Genomic DNA, 17883 nt, shown 5'->3' with positions numbered 1-17883 from the left:
GACCACAGAATTGAATTTGCTCTTTTTATTGTATAGTGATGCTCCGCAAAATGACATTTAAATTGTTTGCTTAGTGTGCTTTCCTGTGCCTGGAGTTGAAAACACCATCATGTAACTGTAAGGGGCATTCATTTTAAATGGTGGCCTTCAATTGTTTCACTGTTTGCAGTTGTTTTACCATCAGCCTAGGACAGTGGACTTGCTTATTTTTTATATATGTTATCTTCTGTTGCTATGTTTCTCTGGAATAGACCTCTACCACTGGTGACCCACCAAGCTGAATGTCAGATGCTCAGCAACCCCGTTTGGGGGTTATTTGTTTGTTTGTTTTTTGCAATCCCAGGCAGGAAGCAGAAACAGATTACTGGTAAACCTCAATACATGGTTACTGGTCTCCCTTTAGCTTGCTAGGTTGCTAGTTGTGCAGGCCTCATCTATAACTCTCCTCTCACTCTCTTTCTCCAGCCTTATTTGCACTACATGTTTAAATCCACTTCAGACTTTTTTTAACTGTCATGGCTCAGTCTCAGCCAAAGATCCTTGGAACTGTAGTTAAGTAAAAAGACTAGAATCCTTGAAATCTCCAGAACCTAAAAAAAAGGAAAGAAAAAAATACCATTGCCAGAGTTTGGGGGGAAGTGGCCTAATAGTTAAAGTAGCTTTAAATCAGTGTAGCTTTATAGTGTGGATTTCTCTTTCACCCCTCTTCTCTAGCCCACTGTTGATAGTGCTTGTGCAACTCACCTTAGGTCAGATTGCTGACCTGGTTGGCCGGGTTGTGACAGCTGAAGAGTGAAGGCTTTAAAGAAATGTGTATCTATGATGTCCTTAAATGCTATTCTGTTTCTGTCACAGGCTTCCACAGTCTGTGGTCAGTTGTACTGAATTTCTATTTAAATTATAATATTTCTAAATTTAATGTATTGTTTTAATCAGTTTTTATTGCTTCTGTAAGCCACCTTGAGTGCCATTTTTTGGTAGAAAGGCGAGGCACAAATTAAATAAATAAATAAATAAATAAATTTACATATCTCTATAAATTAGCATATGCAAATTTTATGCAGGTCTGTGTTGTCATTTTGGGTAATGCGCTTCCCTGTTTTGGCAGTTCATAAGTGGCCACTCTAGCTGGTGATTTTGCTTTGGGTTGTCTATAGTCTGTCTAAGTTGGGGGTTGTTAATCTTGGACATCCATAAATGTCCAGCACAGGAATTTGCACAGGAATTTGTATTTCTGTATCCAAATATTTGCATTTGTTACTTTCTGAGTGTTACTTTAACTGTTATGTTGAATCTTTCTTTCTCTTAATCCAAATTCAGTTTTGTCTACTTTACCCTGTTAGCCTTCGTCTGGCATAATTTCTTTCAAGTAATATATTCATTGAAGAAAACTGAGAGTCCTGTAGTATCCTAAGGAAGATCAGTCTTATTGTTTTTAGGAACTAGAGCCCACTTTGTGCATCCGATAAGGTAGGCACTAGTCCACAAGATCTTACGCCTCAATAAAACTGTTAGTCTTTAATGTGCCACAGGACTCTTTGTTGGTTTTGCTAAAACAGGCTAACATGTCTACCCTTCTGGAATTCATTGAACACATGTCTTAATTTAGTTTTCTTTTCAATTGCCCAAAAGATATTGCTCCTAAGCCATGAAGTAGACCCTTTCTCAACACATCAGTGTGGCACTTTTTTTTGGTAGTTTTTCAAGATGTCTTCAGCTCATGAACAGGTTTCAAAGGAACCTCATCTCCATATGGTTTTACTGGATAATCCTTTATCCACCACCTTCAGCTCTCATTCCCTTGCTTTCTTGCCTGTGGCTACATTTCTATCTCTGCATCAATTAGCCCAGTGATTTATACAACAAGCAAGCAGTTTAGAGGTAAATGGTACACAATTAACATCTCATTCCACCATAAAGGGTATGCTAAATACCCCAGTCACTGCTTTCTCTGCCTGGAATTGAAATAAGTGTTTGTCCTAATTCATATGCTATCTGATGTGAAGTGGGTCTGCTTTGTGCTGCACTACACCATTAATCTAATTATAGATAGCTGCAAATGAAGTGCTGTCTGAGCACAGAGGCTGAAGAAAAATAGCGCTTTTGTCATTTAGCATGACTCTGTGAAGCAAGATCACACTTTGCATGGCAGGCTGGCAAAATGGAGATCCGAATAATATTGCTGCCTGTTGCATGCTTTCTAATTACAAGGGCCTTGTAAACAGAAGTAGGCGCCGGTGTAAATAGAGCTGTAGATATGCTGTCATGTGGCTTATAGGAAGAAAATCCTCTGAGTGCTCTTGTATTAAATGATGCATCCTGATTGACAGCTACCTTGAGACTGCACTGATGGAGTTGTCAAAGCATTATGTTAACAGGCTGCTCCAGTGACTGCAGATGTACAGAGCTCTGTTATTCAAACAGCTTTCTAACCGTTATCTGCTCATTTTACCTTGTCCGGCTGTGTTGCAACTCCACATAAGGAGGACAGCTACAAGCTTTATTTCTGTATGCTTTTGACTCTGACTGCTCAACCTTAACCTAAAGTGGAAGGAATCAGTTTTGTGAGGCCTTAATCCTTATTGGGGAGTTTTTCCCACTAGAGTGTTAGGTATTACATGGTGGATTTAAAGGTGGGAAGTGTGAGCAAAATTAATTGCTATTTTAATTGCGTTTTTGTTGCTGGGACATTTACTGCATGGTGGTGACATTTTTCTTTCTATCCCTCATCTGTTAAATACCCCCCCGCTTAGCAGTCCCTTTCAAACTATATCAGTTTTTATTACATAAGGGATTTGTTTCCTCCTGCTTGGACTAGGGATTATTTTTTGCAGGGAAATGGCACTATTACCCTTTGATATAAACAGGCTCCAAAGATCCCTAGCTAACATTTCTGTTAAGTGTCTATGTGAACTGGTCCATGTTCTCCATATAATGCTCACCGAGGACATGTTTGCGCCAATAATGCCTTGTATGAACTGGGATTTCAGTGGTTAAATTTAATCTCTACATTGATTTGTTGATCACTTTTCAGTTGCCATGATCATAGAAATCCCCCTGCCCCAAGAAATGGTGGCTGACTGTATGTAACTGGTTTACAGAGAAAGTCTTAAAGAAGATGGTACTTCCTGGTCTTTACAACAGGGGTGTTGAACTTCTTTCAGCCTGAGGGCCAAATTCCATTTTGGAGCTCTTGGATGCCATATTCCAATGGTGGGCTGGACTGAAGGCAAGAGGTGAGAACAAAAATACCAGCATATTTTAACTTAAAGCTCTTCCTGTCAGTCACTAAGCCTTAGAAGAGGCATTTCAACCTTGTAGAATGGGGAAAAACTGCACAAAAGCCAGCAAGCCACCAAACAATCAGTGGCCAGAGGATGGGAACGTGGCCATCTGGGGAACCCCCAGGGACCAGATATGAGGTTCTGCACCCCTGGTTTAGGATGAATAACCTGTTTTTTTTCTTTTTATGCTGATACGTACAGGCTCTGCTGACTAAGCAGGTATATGGTGAGAATTTTGAAGTGTATAGAGAACTGGTTCATGAGAATTTAGGCTGCAGTCCTAAGCATACTTACTAGAAACTAAGTCCCACTGAACTTAGAGGGAGCAGAGTAACCAAGTAGTGCCTAGGTGGCTGTGGACCAATATATTTATTGTGCCTGAGAATATCCTGAACCAATGGGAATGGGTATCACTTGTATGCAACTTGAACCAGAGATTTAAAATATTAGTCATTCAAAAGATCATCTTTGTAAATTTATTATGCTGGGGTTCTTTTCATTCAAATTAAACAGCTGTAACAAAATGTCTTATGGCATCTTAAAGACTTAACAGAGTTATTGTAGCATGAGCTTTCACAGAGTAGAGATGCATTATGTGTTATCCTTGGTTGGCAGGTAAAGAAATTTCAAAAGGGGACTCCAGCCTGAAATGGTTGAATTACAGCTAATCAAGAAATGTGGTTCTGTTCATTTAGGCTTGCATAGAGATTGTGGTCTCCTGTCCCACTACAGGTATTAACATAGCAAAGCTGGGATGATTGTGTTATCAGCTATTATTGCTGTTGGATAGGATCACTTAGCTTATCTTACACTTTACATAAAACTTTTACAGACTGTACTTTTTGCATTTCATTGCTATTTAGCCCCGTTTCTCCACCCCTCTCTCTGTATATCTGTATGTGTGTACGTGCACAACAACACTTCATGCGTCTGATGAAGTGAACACAAGACAGTCCATGGTTTTTGCTGTGACAGTCTAACCTGGATACCCCTCCTCAAAGCTGCTAAAACTATTGTCTGTCTATATTCCACAAGGCCATGAATGCATAGTCTTATGCAGGGGAAGGACTGTAGTTCAGTCGTAGAGCACTTGCTTTGCATGCAAAAGGTCCCAGGATCAATCTCTGGCATCTCCATAGAGGCTGGGAAAACGACTCCCATTTAAAACCATGTTGAAACTACGCATGTGTGTGTGTGTTATGTATGTATGTACACAGATACACACACACACACACACACACACACACACACAGTTATATGCTGCCCTTTATCCTTTTTTCCGATTTCAGGGCAGTGTACAACCAATTTACATACAGCACAAATACAATAATAACATCACAAATAAAAATCGTCTAAACAACTAACGTTACAACAATTTAAAATGCCTGGGTGAATAAGGATGTATTATATAACAGCATCATTCAGCCCTTGAAACAATAATTCTTTCAGTGACTCTGAGATGTGTAAAATGCCCTTCCGTGACTCCTACCACTCGGTAACTGAACCTGAAATACAGATGTTGCTCAGTCAATACTGGACAATAGTCAAACAATGCTGGACCAGTGGCCTGACACAGCATGAGGCAATTTCCCATGATCCATGCATGATTTCTTAAATGGTCCGTGACTGGCAGGTTTGGCCTCTGCAAGAATACTGGATGAAGGAAGGTGTGACTGGTGCCCCACTTAAGGTGTTCAGAGATTGTTTAAGGCAGTTTTTACTACGGTCCCTGAAAAAAGCCGCCTATTTTCAGTTTATGCGTTCCAGTTCGTTTTAAGTTATAGGCTCCTGCAGCATTTGCTATCTGTCATTTTGTTTCATCACACAGTCATCCACTTTCACAAAATTAAAAAAAACCATCTGAAAGCCTCCATCTCTAATGTAAGGCTTGGTCACCTTTCCGTTAAAATAAAGGTGCAGCGGTGGTAATTTGGTGATATTTGTAAGCTTTCAGTCATCTTTGTTTCTGAGCCAGGCATTGTGTCATTGTTTTGGTCTTCCAAAGCCCTTTACACTTCTTCTCAAACCAGACCACATGTTAACATCCTTGGTATGTGCTGTACAGCTTACAGGCACCCCTTGGTCAGGCTGTTTCTTAATGCTGAGAAACTATTGTACAAAGGAATGCATTTTGGAAGAAGGATATTTACTGGGGTTCAGCTATCCATCAGATAGAATGTTTTTTAAAAGGGATCCCTTCTCTTTACTAATTTGCCATCCTATATTCAGGGGGTCATTTGTACCCAACTGTGCTCCCAAAGGACCTTTCCTGAGAAGTTTACTGTTGTTTTTTTGCTTTTTGATTACAATAGCGCATTCTTCACCCCCCCCTAAAAAAAACGAACTAAAGAACAATAAACAAATACAAAAGGAAAGGGAACAGCTCATCAATAACAAAGGCCTGCATTTGAAAGCTTTTGGCTTACTGACTCTCACATCTCATTCCAAGCAAAGCAGGAGTCCTGCAGAGAAAGGAATCCAGAAGATAGGGAAATATTAAAATAGTAAAAAGCGGAATGCTTGGTAGGGCCTGTGATAGCTGATGGAGAGAAGGAAGCTTTTTACTATATAGCGGTTGGTGACAGTTTCCTCACTAGTTCAACCCCCAGCCCTATTCCCTGTTCCAGGTCCTTGGCTAGTTTGGGAAATTTGAACTGTTTTACACTTAGTGCTACACGCATGATTGTTTGTTGGAAGAACAAGAAGCTTAGTTTTGAAGCTAGGCAATGTAAAAAATATTTGTCTCAGAAACAAAGCAGAAGTTAAATGTACCCTTTGCAACATATAACCAAATAATGTGGAATATCTAGCGTCAATCTGGAAAGCTCACTTGGTATTTGTTTCCTTCCAAGATGCTCGTTATTTTTTATTATTATTTTCAAAGTATGTGTAGAAGGCAGACATTTGCAATGGATACTGAAACGGTGCAATTTGATGCAATTATATCCCCCCCCCCCCAGGTTTAATGATGGACTTTAAACTACAATTTATCTTTTGATAAATAGACCCTCTGCACAGAATGTTTATTAGATTGACAGGAGAATGTGCTCTGCAAGCTTTTTTGCCTTGCCACATGACTCAGATGAATTTTAATAGGAGCAAAAAGCTTTTATTTGCACTGTAATTTCATTGGAGGATCATATCCTTTAAAAACTGGCAGACACTTGTATGTCTTGATTGCAAAACACACAGTCAAGAGCAAAGAAACAAGCAGAAGATGTTGTTATTTGGCCTGTCACTATCGCAATTCTTCTGGCAACTTTGCTATCAAATCGCATCAACCGCCCTTCCTCCTTTCTAAATTGAAACATATAGCCACAGGGTATTGTTATGTGCTGTATCTGAAAGAGAGATTCTAAGGTGGTCATTTGGGTCATTTATAATGCAAAATAAATAACCCTTTTTCTCTTTTTAATAAAATGTAAAACACATTTACAAAATTATGTCTGTCAGTGCATCAGACTTGATGTGATTAATAAGGCAATATTTAATTGATTTACAAAGGTGTTTAGAAACCCTCACTGAAATGAATAGGAATTACATAAGAACATGGATATGTGTTAACAGCACAGAGTTTTAACCCAATAGTGTTAACTCAAGAACAAACCATGGGTTAAAACTCTAGGTTGTTTCTCCCTCAACAACCCAGAGTTCCAAGTCACGGACTACAACCCAGAAATAGGGTGTCCCTGGGTTGTTTAGTAAAGCGGAAGCAGTCGAAACGTCGGGAACCAGCATGCTTGCTCGCTTCCGTGTGCTCCCAAACAAATCATGGTTAACAAACAAACCATGGGTTGTTTAACTGTGCGAACCGGGTCAAAATGTTTTGCTCCTGCATGCATCCCAAACAGGTCTCTAGGTCTCCATTTTGGGAAATCCTAGTGTACAGCTTTTACCAAAGCTATGCCATCAGAGGGGGAATGGGGTGTTTTTGAGTGAAGTTCAAACAAATGCAATAAGTCGTTGTTTGTGTGTATTCCCTCCAGGATATTTGTTTCTCTTCAAATCAGTGAGCAATTAAAATGTGCATACAATGTAAATAAATATACATATAGACTGGAGCAGTTGCCATCTTTTTCTCTGAACAAGTGTGATCGTAATTGTACATGAGACCAACACATATTGATACTTGGCTCTGGGCTGGGATGTGGCATCACTAAATATTATTATGGTATGTAATTATTGTTTGGAAGGCTGTATTTAGTGGTGTCTCAGCTCATTTCTTTTGGCCAGACCCAACATGCTTATAGCCATCAGGTTGGCCTGTTCAGTGTATGCAGCTGCTATTCCTGTGTATCGGAAAGCCACAACTTTATTGTTTGGCATTAAAGTCCAAAGGCATTGTACTGTATTTTCTATTAAAAGTTCTGGATTGGCCTTGTGGTTCTGGGTGTTTGTTTGTTTCTCCTGTTTGTCTGTGTATGTACACACTGGCCAGGTTTGCATGATCACCACGGCTTAAACAAGCCACGGTAGCTTGCTTAAGCCATGGCGCACGTCAACACATGCCAGGTGCTATTTGCCTAATTATCTGCCTGGGTGTTACTTGTCATGTCATCTGAACCCAGGCAGCATGGCTTGTTTGAGGGGAAAACAACCCTCAAATAACCTAACAACAGTGCATAACAGACTTGATCTGATTAATAAGGCAATACATAATTGATTTAGAAAAGCCTTGTAGAAATGAATGAGAACTTCATAAGAGCATGGATTTATGTGTTACCACACCCACCATGAATTTCAGTTAGTCTGGTATTGGTTACATTCTTGGAGGATTGTGCTCCAAATAGTTAGGATGCGTGACCATCTTTATTAACGTCCATTCACCCCCACATTGGATGCTCTGCTCTTCAGCCAATCAAGAAGTGAATGGAACCTCAGTCCATTCTGTTGGAAAATAACAGGCAATCTAACATGGATTCAGTAGTATTGTTTCTGTTCACCCTAAGTCAGTGTAGTTGTTTTTAAGTGTACTTAAGTGAACTGAGGAGTTGTGCACTTCCCATCATTCTTTTGTAGTTGCAGTAAATGCTTGGACAGATTCTAAGGTGTACTCTGTTTTTTCTGCTAGGCTTCACCAGCACCCTCTGCAAACTGAGTATTTCAAAGTGGAATGGGGCAGGAAATACATGTGGTGGGTATGCCCACTCATGTTTTCAAAAGTTTGAGAATTGACCCTAAGAATGTTCCTTTAAAACTGACCCCCTGCAATGTGCAGGGATTCCATAGCAGACAGATCAATCTAAAAGACTCTCTGAGGAGTTTGAACTTCGCTGCCAGAGGTTATCAGAGCTAGTAATGTGGCTTAACTATATTTGTATTGCGAGACTCAAAAGTGCTCAGAACTTCATTTTAATAGTAAGAGTTCAATTTGAACGCCCCCCCCCCCCCGCTAAGATAGTGCTGCTGGCTGATCCCAGTGCAGATTTGATTATTATGTGCCATTCTAACTGCAACATTTATTATCAACACTGTTGATTAAACTAGTGATAGAAGCGCATTTGTTCTTCTTTTGTCCATTGATGGCCAAAGACTAATAAGTTTCTCACAGAGACCTGCTGCCATCTACTGGATCTCTAAATGCAATGTCCTGGTTATGCTTCAAAAATGCATGCCTTAGAAATGAAAATTAACTTGGGTACAGCGTATAGATAATCTTTTCAGATTAAAACAAAAATAGACAAACCTGATATCATGTGAAGATCAAATTGCAAAAACTTTGTTAACGCTCTATGTAAAAGTAGCCTTTTTAAAAATGAAAACATAAAGAGGAGGTTATTCCTTGGCTTTTTCCCCCTTTAAAAATTGCTGTAATTTTTGGGATGGATAAGCATAATGATCACATACAGAAGCAAACAATTTTGTATACAGAGCACAGAAAATAACACTGGATTTTTTATTGTGGTTTCTTCTTCTTCTTCTTCCTTATTCAGTATATTTTCTACTTTTGACAGGTTTTTGGTGATGCTGTTTAAATGGGACTCTGGATTCTCAGAATCCTGTGAACTTCATATAAGAAGTTGGGAAGTAGAGGGTGTGCAGAGTCCATGGACTTATTTTGTTGTTATACTGCAAGGGAAGATACTAAATTTAGAATTCATTGCGTTTCATGATTTCAAGTGAGCCTATATACTTGGAGGTGCATCTTGAGTTTTGCTCATTTACTGTAGCATACATTTTGGATTGATTCCATCTGTTTCCTCACATTTTATATCAGTATAATTTCAAACCATGATTGGCATGATTCATCCCCCCTTTAAAAACTCAACCACAATGTATATAATTGGTAGTATTAAAATTTCACAATTATTTTTTGTAAATAAGTTGTATAATGTAGAGGGAAGGAGGAGAGGAAGTAGAGAAATTACAAAATATTATATTTCCAGCTGCTGAACACTTGAAAAAGTACAGATTTGATCTAGTTTGCTATGCTTTTTATACCAATTCAGTGCTAGATTATTTCATAAAATGTTTATATATTACATTTTAAAACTGTTCTCCTTTTATTAGGTATGTAAGCCTTATTTTGCATCTTACAGACAACACAGCAATGCTTTTAATTGAATTACCGAATATGGCTAGACAACTTACTTCCAATATTTTTTAAAAAACAAATGCTGTCAATTCCAAAGTTGTATACAGAGCACGTGCTAGATATAAACATGTGTATATATGTGGGTATACAGGGCGATGTACAATAAAATGTTATATACCTTGTGTCCATTTGATAAGTTCATATATTTACAGTTCAGTACTCCTATCTTGTAACATTTCTCTTGGTTCTCTTCTCTCCTTCTCCAAGTACAAATTACGTATACTGACCAAGCTTGCTGCAGAACTGAGCAAGTACATGCCAGAGAAAGTGGTGGAGGATTCCACTAGCATCCTGAGATCACCAATGCCTGGAGCAGTGGTGGCGGTTTCTGTAAAGCCTGGAGACATGGTAAGATGTTTCCTTCTTTTCATATTGGTTTAAGAATATTCTTCACTGGGCTATTAGGGAAAATTCACATATTAATAGGGGGTGGGGCGTGTTCCACAAAGGTGCTTTTGCTACTTGCCTAAAAATGTACACTTGTGAATATGGCAAACACATATTTACAAATATGAATACCTTACAGGTACACTCATCAGAGAGCCCTGACTGATTGATTTTCTGTCATGTGTATAGTTGATGGCAAACCTAGGTTTGATTCAGTGTAATGTGTCAACTTCCCCACACTCTGGTTACTCTTGAAATCCCAGGTCAGCTTTCTTTTGTAATGCTACTATGTAAAGGAAAGTACATGCAGTTTATGTTGTGAAAAAATCTTAGCTGAAATCATTGTAGAGTTGTGAGCAATGTTTGTGATTTAGCAGAGAACATATTTATCCCAATGCCATACTGTCTTGTAGCAAAGATATTGGCAAGAAAATAACTTTATATTCATAATAAACACCTGCTTTTTTCTCTTGACTGTCTTTAAGTTGCTAACTGCTACTAATCATATTAAAATGGAGTAAATCCAGATCCTCTGACTTGTCTTTAATATTATTATACTATCATTTAGCACTGGAAGGCCATATTTAAATATTCATTCAGTTTTATAGAAATACACCAGAATAGTCTTTTTTTAAAGTATGCTGTTCACTGTCAGCTGCACTGATTACAATTGGCCCCTACAATTGGATTACTCAGTTAAATACACCCATTAAACCTATTAAAGTTTGAAGCGCTTATATTTACCTGTGTGGACATAATGGCTGCATTCGCACATAACAGAAAGCCAGCATTCACCAGTCTTGCTCCAGTTACTTTAGTTACTCTTTGGCCACATTCGCAATGATAAGCTAGAATTTCTGGCTTATTCTGGCTAAATGTGAACAAGCAGTGTGCAGGGATTACCTTGGGTGGGCTGGTTTTCTTACTCTTGAGCTTAGCTGAGCAAAACATGTGATTTTTTTTGTCTCTTAACCTTTAAATGCTTGTTCTCAAGCTGTAAGGAAAAGTTTTAAAGAAGTGACTATCAAGCACAGGTAAAAAAGTATGGTCAGCCTCAACAATTAATAAATTTCAGAATGACTGAGTGGTGGTTAGAAAACTGGCTGCTGGCTGCCATTTCCTCCTTGTCAATGTGGCATGCGAAACCTGTTGTTGCTCCATGCAGTACAAGCTGAAAAGAGTGAGGTACTGAGCAATACATTTATGTATGAGGTATGTGTGTGTGTTGAGAGAGTGACAGAGAAAGAGAGATAGATTTCAGGACAAAACCATGCATTTTTACTAAATGAGTTTTATTTTCATGACATTACAGTGGATTTAAAGTAATAGGATGCTATGATGTATCTTTGTGTGTGTGTGGTGTATATTTTTGTGTACATGAAGAAGCAGAACCATGAGAGGACGGGCCTCTAGCCAGGAAATTAAAATGGGGAAAACATTCTTCCCATACAATCAAACATTCCCAAAGAAGTGCAGTGCAATACCAAACAAGTTGTTAAATAATGAGGGGAGATTTCTTTCTTGCTCTGTCCACTCCCCCCACTTCTTTTCGCCTGTGGGTTTTTCCTGGAGGCACTGAGAGGCAAAGCATTTGAACAGCACAGGCTTATGTTCTGCCGACTTGGACTTGTCAATGGTAATTGGGCCGCTTTAATTGCAGAAACACGTTTGTGGCGTTGAAAGGGGAGTTTAGCGTAAATCCTTCCTTTCCAGAACTGATGTCAAAAAGTTTTTTTGAAAGGAGATGAGGTTGTATCAGCTATCCAGACTGAATAACCGGCGAGATGGCGCAATTCAGCTTACATGTTTTGGCTGTCCATCAGGACAAGGATCATTATCGTAGCTGTTCAAAGCCTCAAAGAACAAGGGACGGGAACTCGTATACACTAGTTTTTTTGTCCTACTGTTTGAATGTGTCCTGATTTTGTGTTTTTCTCCCTACTTTTCAGATAGCCTAAGGAGTACTTAAGTACCCTTTATATTTTCTAGAGTATTTACCAGTTAATAATATAATGAGGTGTAAAACAATATTACTGGAAAATGGCAAAAATGTTTTCAGCTGAAAGTTGTAACTAGTGAGTCCTACAAATTTTCTATATGTCAACTCTGATAATACTTTGGGGGCAAAGGTATTATTATGCAGTGTCTCACAAGGAGGCTTCTAATTTCCAGAATGCACTATAATTAAGAAAAGAAGACTTTTAGAGTGGTGGGGTTCAGAGGACAAGTAGTCATCTTTGTTTGCATGCAGCCAAGTTTTTAGGCTGTATAGAGTTATTGACAAGTCTGTTGTGCTTGCACTCACTTTGTAATATGTGACGTTGACTTTTGCAAAATCATATTTCTTTGGGGCTGTTGGTCTGAAATACATATTGTTGTTTGGCCATTGTCTGTATGTAGCTTTAAAGTTTTTGTTTATTTTTCCAAATTATGATTTTTGAAAACATTATCTGCTTAGCAGTAATGAGAAAAACACCTGGGACTGTTGAATTGTGACAAATGCAACTCAACTTTGCTTTTTAGTACCTCCAAGTTTATCTTGGAGGTGAGAAATATAAGCCACCTCTACAAACTAACATGAAATATGTGTATTCGCATGAAGGAGTATAATCTTGCCCAAAATTACACACTGGTAAGTCCTACTGAGATCAAGAGAACTTAGGAAATCATATGGGCAATATGCAGCCATTACATTATACTGGAATGAGTGGAATTTATTTCCATATAAGGACTAGGATCCATAGAGCTACTTTGGGAGATCCAGAGGAATGCTTGACTTTAACTCCCTTCACATGTGAACCATGTGAAGGGGGAATCACCTGACTACTAAGAGCAGGGTCACACTGCTGCCCCACCCTATAGTGAAGAAGCCTGCCTGTGAGCTTCCATGCAATTGGGACTGTTGGGAGTCTTGAGCGCACAGAAACATGGAAGTCACACATAGACATCTTTACTACACTATTCATTTCACTATTCCAATGAGGGAATACCAGGGTGGGGGGCAGCTCTCCCACTAGTCACATGATTCCTGTGATTCCTGCATGAAGGGAGATTTTTTCTTTGAACAGAAGTCAGACTTTTTGTTGAATAGCTGTCCCCCCCGCCCCCGCTCTCCCAGTTTCAAATTTGGTTTGTTGTATAACAGTGGGGTGGGCTGCTGTTTGAGAAAAACAAGTCCAAAACCCTCTTGGCCACATAGTTCTTTGGATCCTGGCCAATGTGTGGAGAATTAAGGGGTTGGGTTAAAAGGCTCACAAAATGAGGTTGTCTGGACATGATATGAAACTGTTGCCTGTCTTAGTTTGATATGTCAGCTGCATTCCTAGACAGTGTTCCAGTTCTAATTGTGTAGCTCTAATTGTATACAGTTGGTCATGTGCAACAATGAATGGCTCCAGATGGTAATGTGCATCCTTATCAAAAGATGCATCCAGCCAGTTCAGTAGAGTTTGAATTAACATCCAGATGTGCATCTGGATCCTCATCAGCTGCACACATGGACCACAGTGCAAATTTACATTTTTTTCTTATCTAGGTTTTGTACCCAACAAACACTGCACTTTGTTAATGTAATATATTTGAAATAAAATAATAAGTTATCATCTGACATTTCTGTATGGCAATGGCAATTTCCCCCATTTTTTAACTAATAGGACGAGGTAAAGAAACCTGCTATGGATAAAGAGCAATTCTTCAAGTAACTCCTCTGACTTACCAGTTACACCAACATACCAGGCTAACATTTATTCCTAGCGGAATAAATTGTGGAACATTTTAATGCAGATTTTATTACAGACACAAAGGGTATGGGTCATGTGTTTTTTGAGGGAGACCGCCTAGAATCAAAATATTCACACTTTGGTGTAGTCCTGTTGAAGATGATCACTCTGTTTAGAGTAACAGGTTAAAAGATTTTAGCTGCCATGGCAAACGTGTGATGAGGTGATGGGCCCATGATGGGCCATATTCACAGCAAACATGTGATGAATACACTGACTTTCCCTAACCTTGATTATTTCCTTCCTCTCCCACTGCATCACAGGAGGCTTTGAAATTTTTCCTGAGTTTAAAAAGCTGCTTTGTAATGTGCCATTGGAGTGGTGGGCAGGGAAAATAAAGCTGAGGGTCAGGGAAGGTGGTCAAAAGCTGCTTTGCACATGTGCAGAAACAATTATACTCTCTGGATTGGGAGCATACAATTGAATTACAGGAACGAAATGGAAGTGTGACTTGTGTGAAGGGGATCACTGGCTACTTTCATAAAAATCCACTTAGTTCAGCTTAATTTGTTTGTATATTGGGCTGTTGCTTTTACAGCCTCTCAATGGCTCTCTGGAACTCTGAAGTCTTTCCACATTTTTTTCTTTAACAAAAATGTTACCATGAACAGCAAGGTATTAATAACATAGCCAAGCTTGAAATAGGTAAATAATCTGTGTTTATGGCCTAGTTACTTCAGTTTACTGTATAAATTAATGACATCTGATATTATTATTATATTATTGTGCCATAAATATAATTTATAATGCCACTGAAAATAATTTTTAAATGTACCATTTTTGACTTCTAATTTAAATTCTAATTTATATTTGAAAATGTGTCTCTATGCATGCTTATTTATTTTTTAAAAAATATGAACACACTTCAGTATAACAAAGGTACAGGACATGAGATTTTGGAATAAAAATTGCACTGCACTCTTGCACAGATAGTTTTAAATTCAGAAATGGCTTGAAAAAAATGTTATTTAGCATGTTTGATATGCAGTAGTTAGCCCCGTACCTAAGATAAAACATATCTTAGGAATTTCTTCCACATTATGTCAAAGGAGAATTTAAACACTTTACTAGTCAAACGGTAGGTGTATAGATTGCGGCTTATTTAATTTTAGACCAACACCACTCTGCTCCATAACGCTTAATTTTAAAGCCTTGGAAAAATATGTCTTGCTGAGATTACAGATAATGTCCAGCCATTGTTCTGTCTTTCAAAATGTTCAAATGCAGCAAACCGAAAAACACCTTACAATCCTCTCTCTTTCCCTCACTTCACTAAGCACACCACAGGAGACTGTGATTTCTTGTAAAATGTAAGGTTATATTTTTAATATACTACTTGTTGCTTGTAACCTCCTCCCTTTTCTTTTAACGCCTTGTTTGCTGTTCGGCTCTTAAATTCTGAAATAAATTCTCATGGCCTTTGGTAATTAGCAGTGCTTTGTAAAACATTTAAAGCTGGGGAAGGCATAGAAACAGAATAGTTAATTAAGCTATGCTTTTAAAAATAATGTAGCTTTGTGATATAGTTTAATGGTTGCCAAATATTGATTAGCTGCACTTGTCACTCTCATGTAAGTTACCCAGAGCTTCTTCTTTATTTTATTGTAGTTCTTTGTTCAGGAGGGGCTAGGATTTCAAATGAAATTCTAGCATGTTAGTGTTAACTTTATGTAGCGCTAAAAATTCCAAGGTACCTGGCCACCCTGACACTTAAAAAAAAAAAATGATGGTGACATTTAGAAAATGGAAATCAGCATTCAGTTCTATGTAGAGCTGCCGCCTATTTCAGTAACCTGGAGAAAAATGTCCAGCCCTGATTTCATGTAGTATATATAAACTTGACTTCAAACTGAATCCACTTGAGTTGCTGAATCTAATATAAAATTTAACATAAAAATGCACAGATGTAGGCTTGCTTGCTTTTAAATTGAGAGCTGAGGTGTACAGTGAGGATGAAATGATGATGATGATAATGATGATAATGATAATGATAATTCATTGTGAAGACAAGCAAGCATACTTTTTAATAAAAGTAGGTTTCACACTAGCTTTCCCTAAACTCATGAACATGTCTCAACAGTCAATAATAGCTCACAATATTTCTAAAATAAAACTGTTCTTTCGCTTTGAATGTCCATCATCCAAAAGGGAAATTTGGACATTTCTAGAACCTCTGGGAGCACTTGTGTATAAGTGGGGGTACAATGATTGGTGCTTATTGTTGTCAGGGGAACGTCACTGACCTTTGGTTAATCAAGGGTCAGAAAATGTGGGATGTGCTCTACCGAAATTCATTCTTTAAAGGAGTGTGGCGTAAAAAGTTTAATCATCATCTGTCAAGCACTGTTAATTGCTGCTAATTATATTTTCAGCTCTGTAGCTCCTGTTTCAAAATTAATTTGGATGGAAGGGGGAAATGGCACTAATTATTTAACACATACTTGGACAATGTCAAGGCTCCAGTTCCTCCTGATTTTGTTTGCTACATAGATGTCTGATGCCAACAAGTCACAGAGATAGGAAGAAGCTCAAGAATGAGCAGTAGCCAAAATAATTAAGCTACTTGGAAGAAGGGCAGGATATAAATGTAGTAAGTGCAAATACATGGTGCTCAAAGCGTAGGGTTGATTCTTTAAACACTTTTAAGTGTTACTTTCAAATTATTTCCCCCCTAACTCAGAGAATGCAGTATAAGCATGTTCAGTGTGGTGTTTAATAACCTTGTGGCCAGATTTTGTTGTCATTTTGCAAGAATTATAGTTTGCGAATAGCTGAATTCTTTCAGTGTATTGCTACTACTCCCAATGTAGCTAAATATGGAGCATATGAATATTGGGGACTTTCCTTTCAATACATTTCCCCTTGAGGAAGAAGGTGGTACCAAAATAAATTCTAACTGTGCTTTTGACTGGCTCACAAATGCGAGATCTTGTTCTTCCCCACCCCACCCCACTCCACCCCACCCCACCCCACTCCACTCCACTCCACCCCACACACATTTGGTCTGTTTTGTGCTTAAAGTTGTGTGTGATACTCCCCCCCCCCACTTTCCCTGCCCCAGCTCCATGAGTCTTTCAAATAAATTCTGTTCAAGCACCTGTGTTCTAAAGTATAAAGGTCTTCAAAAATGTAATTGAAGGGTTTTTACTTTTGCAGACGAGTCAGCAGGGTTGATATTGATCCATCTTTTTAGGGAGCCCCAGTGCACCAGAAGGTGATACAGTAGAGGGCCTTGCAAGTCCTTGGAGCCTTCTGTCTAATTTGGCAGAAAAACACAATGTAGGGCAACAAAAGAACGATCCTATACCATAAGAAATCTCCATCCTACCCTCCTCCTCCTTCCCCCACCACAAAAAGAGGCTTAATTTTTTTCAGCTGCACACAATGATTTGATGCTCACTCTTGCATTGAAACAGTTGCTGTCGGAACAGGCAGGAAACAGTTTTCTTTTAATTGCTGAAATCATTCGGAAGTGCTTCGTGTGCTGCTTCTGTGCAGCAGATGCTGTGCATTAATTGGCCTGTATAGGACTGACCCAGGGTTCCTTGCAACGGGCCCAATGTTAGGCACGGGGTTTAAATAGCTTATTTTTTATTTTGGATAAGCTGGCAAACATGGTATGTTCTTGCACGTGCTGTATTTCATGGTCTGCCGTTCCAATGTCATGAGGGTTTCCAGCCCTGGTAATGTATTAGCAGCAGGTAAGCTCTAAATAACATCCATCAGGAGCTCGTTTTTTGTTTTTTTTTTACCCAGATACGCCAATGACTGATGAACCTGTCTTTTGTATGAATGTTTAGCACAGTAGAAAGCCATATGCCACTGGCACAGTTTCCTG

At 38.7% G+C, this 17883-nt stretch overlaps 1 protein-coding gene across 3 annotated transcripts in view; it reads left to right on the top strand.

Annotated features, from left to right (window-relative positions):
- PCCA (propionyl-CoA carboxylase subunit alpha) overlaps positions 1-17883 on the top strand; it is a 343861-nt gene that overhangs the window by 312893 nt on the left and 13085 nt on the right. For all 3 annotated transcript variants that reach the window (XM_084844685.1, XM_084844684.1, XM_084844686.1), the window contains one exon: positions 10087-10227. In XM_084844685.1, the coding sequence (XP_084700811.1) occupies positions 10087-10227 (141 nt within the window). The remainder of the gene's footprint in view (positions 1-10086; positions 10228-17883) is intronic.

The sequence above is a fragment of the Heloderma suspectum genome, chromosome 3 (genome assembly GCF_057233095.1).
Source record: "Heloderma suspectum isolate Gila_16-S chromosome 3, 16-S_ref, whole genome shotgun sequence".
In the NCBI taxonomy this organism is placed as follows: domain Eukaryota; kingdom Metazoa; phylum Chordata; class Lepidosauria; order Squamata; family Helodermatidae; genus Heloderma; species Heloderma suspectum.
Note: the sequence above shows the minus strand (reverse complement) of the source record. Positions and strands in the feature narration are given on the sequence as shown.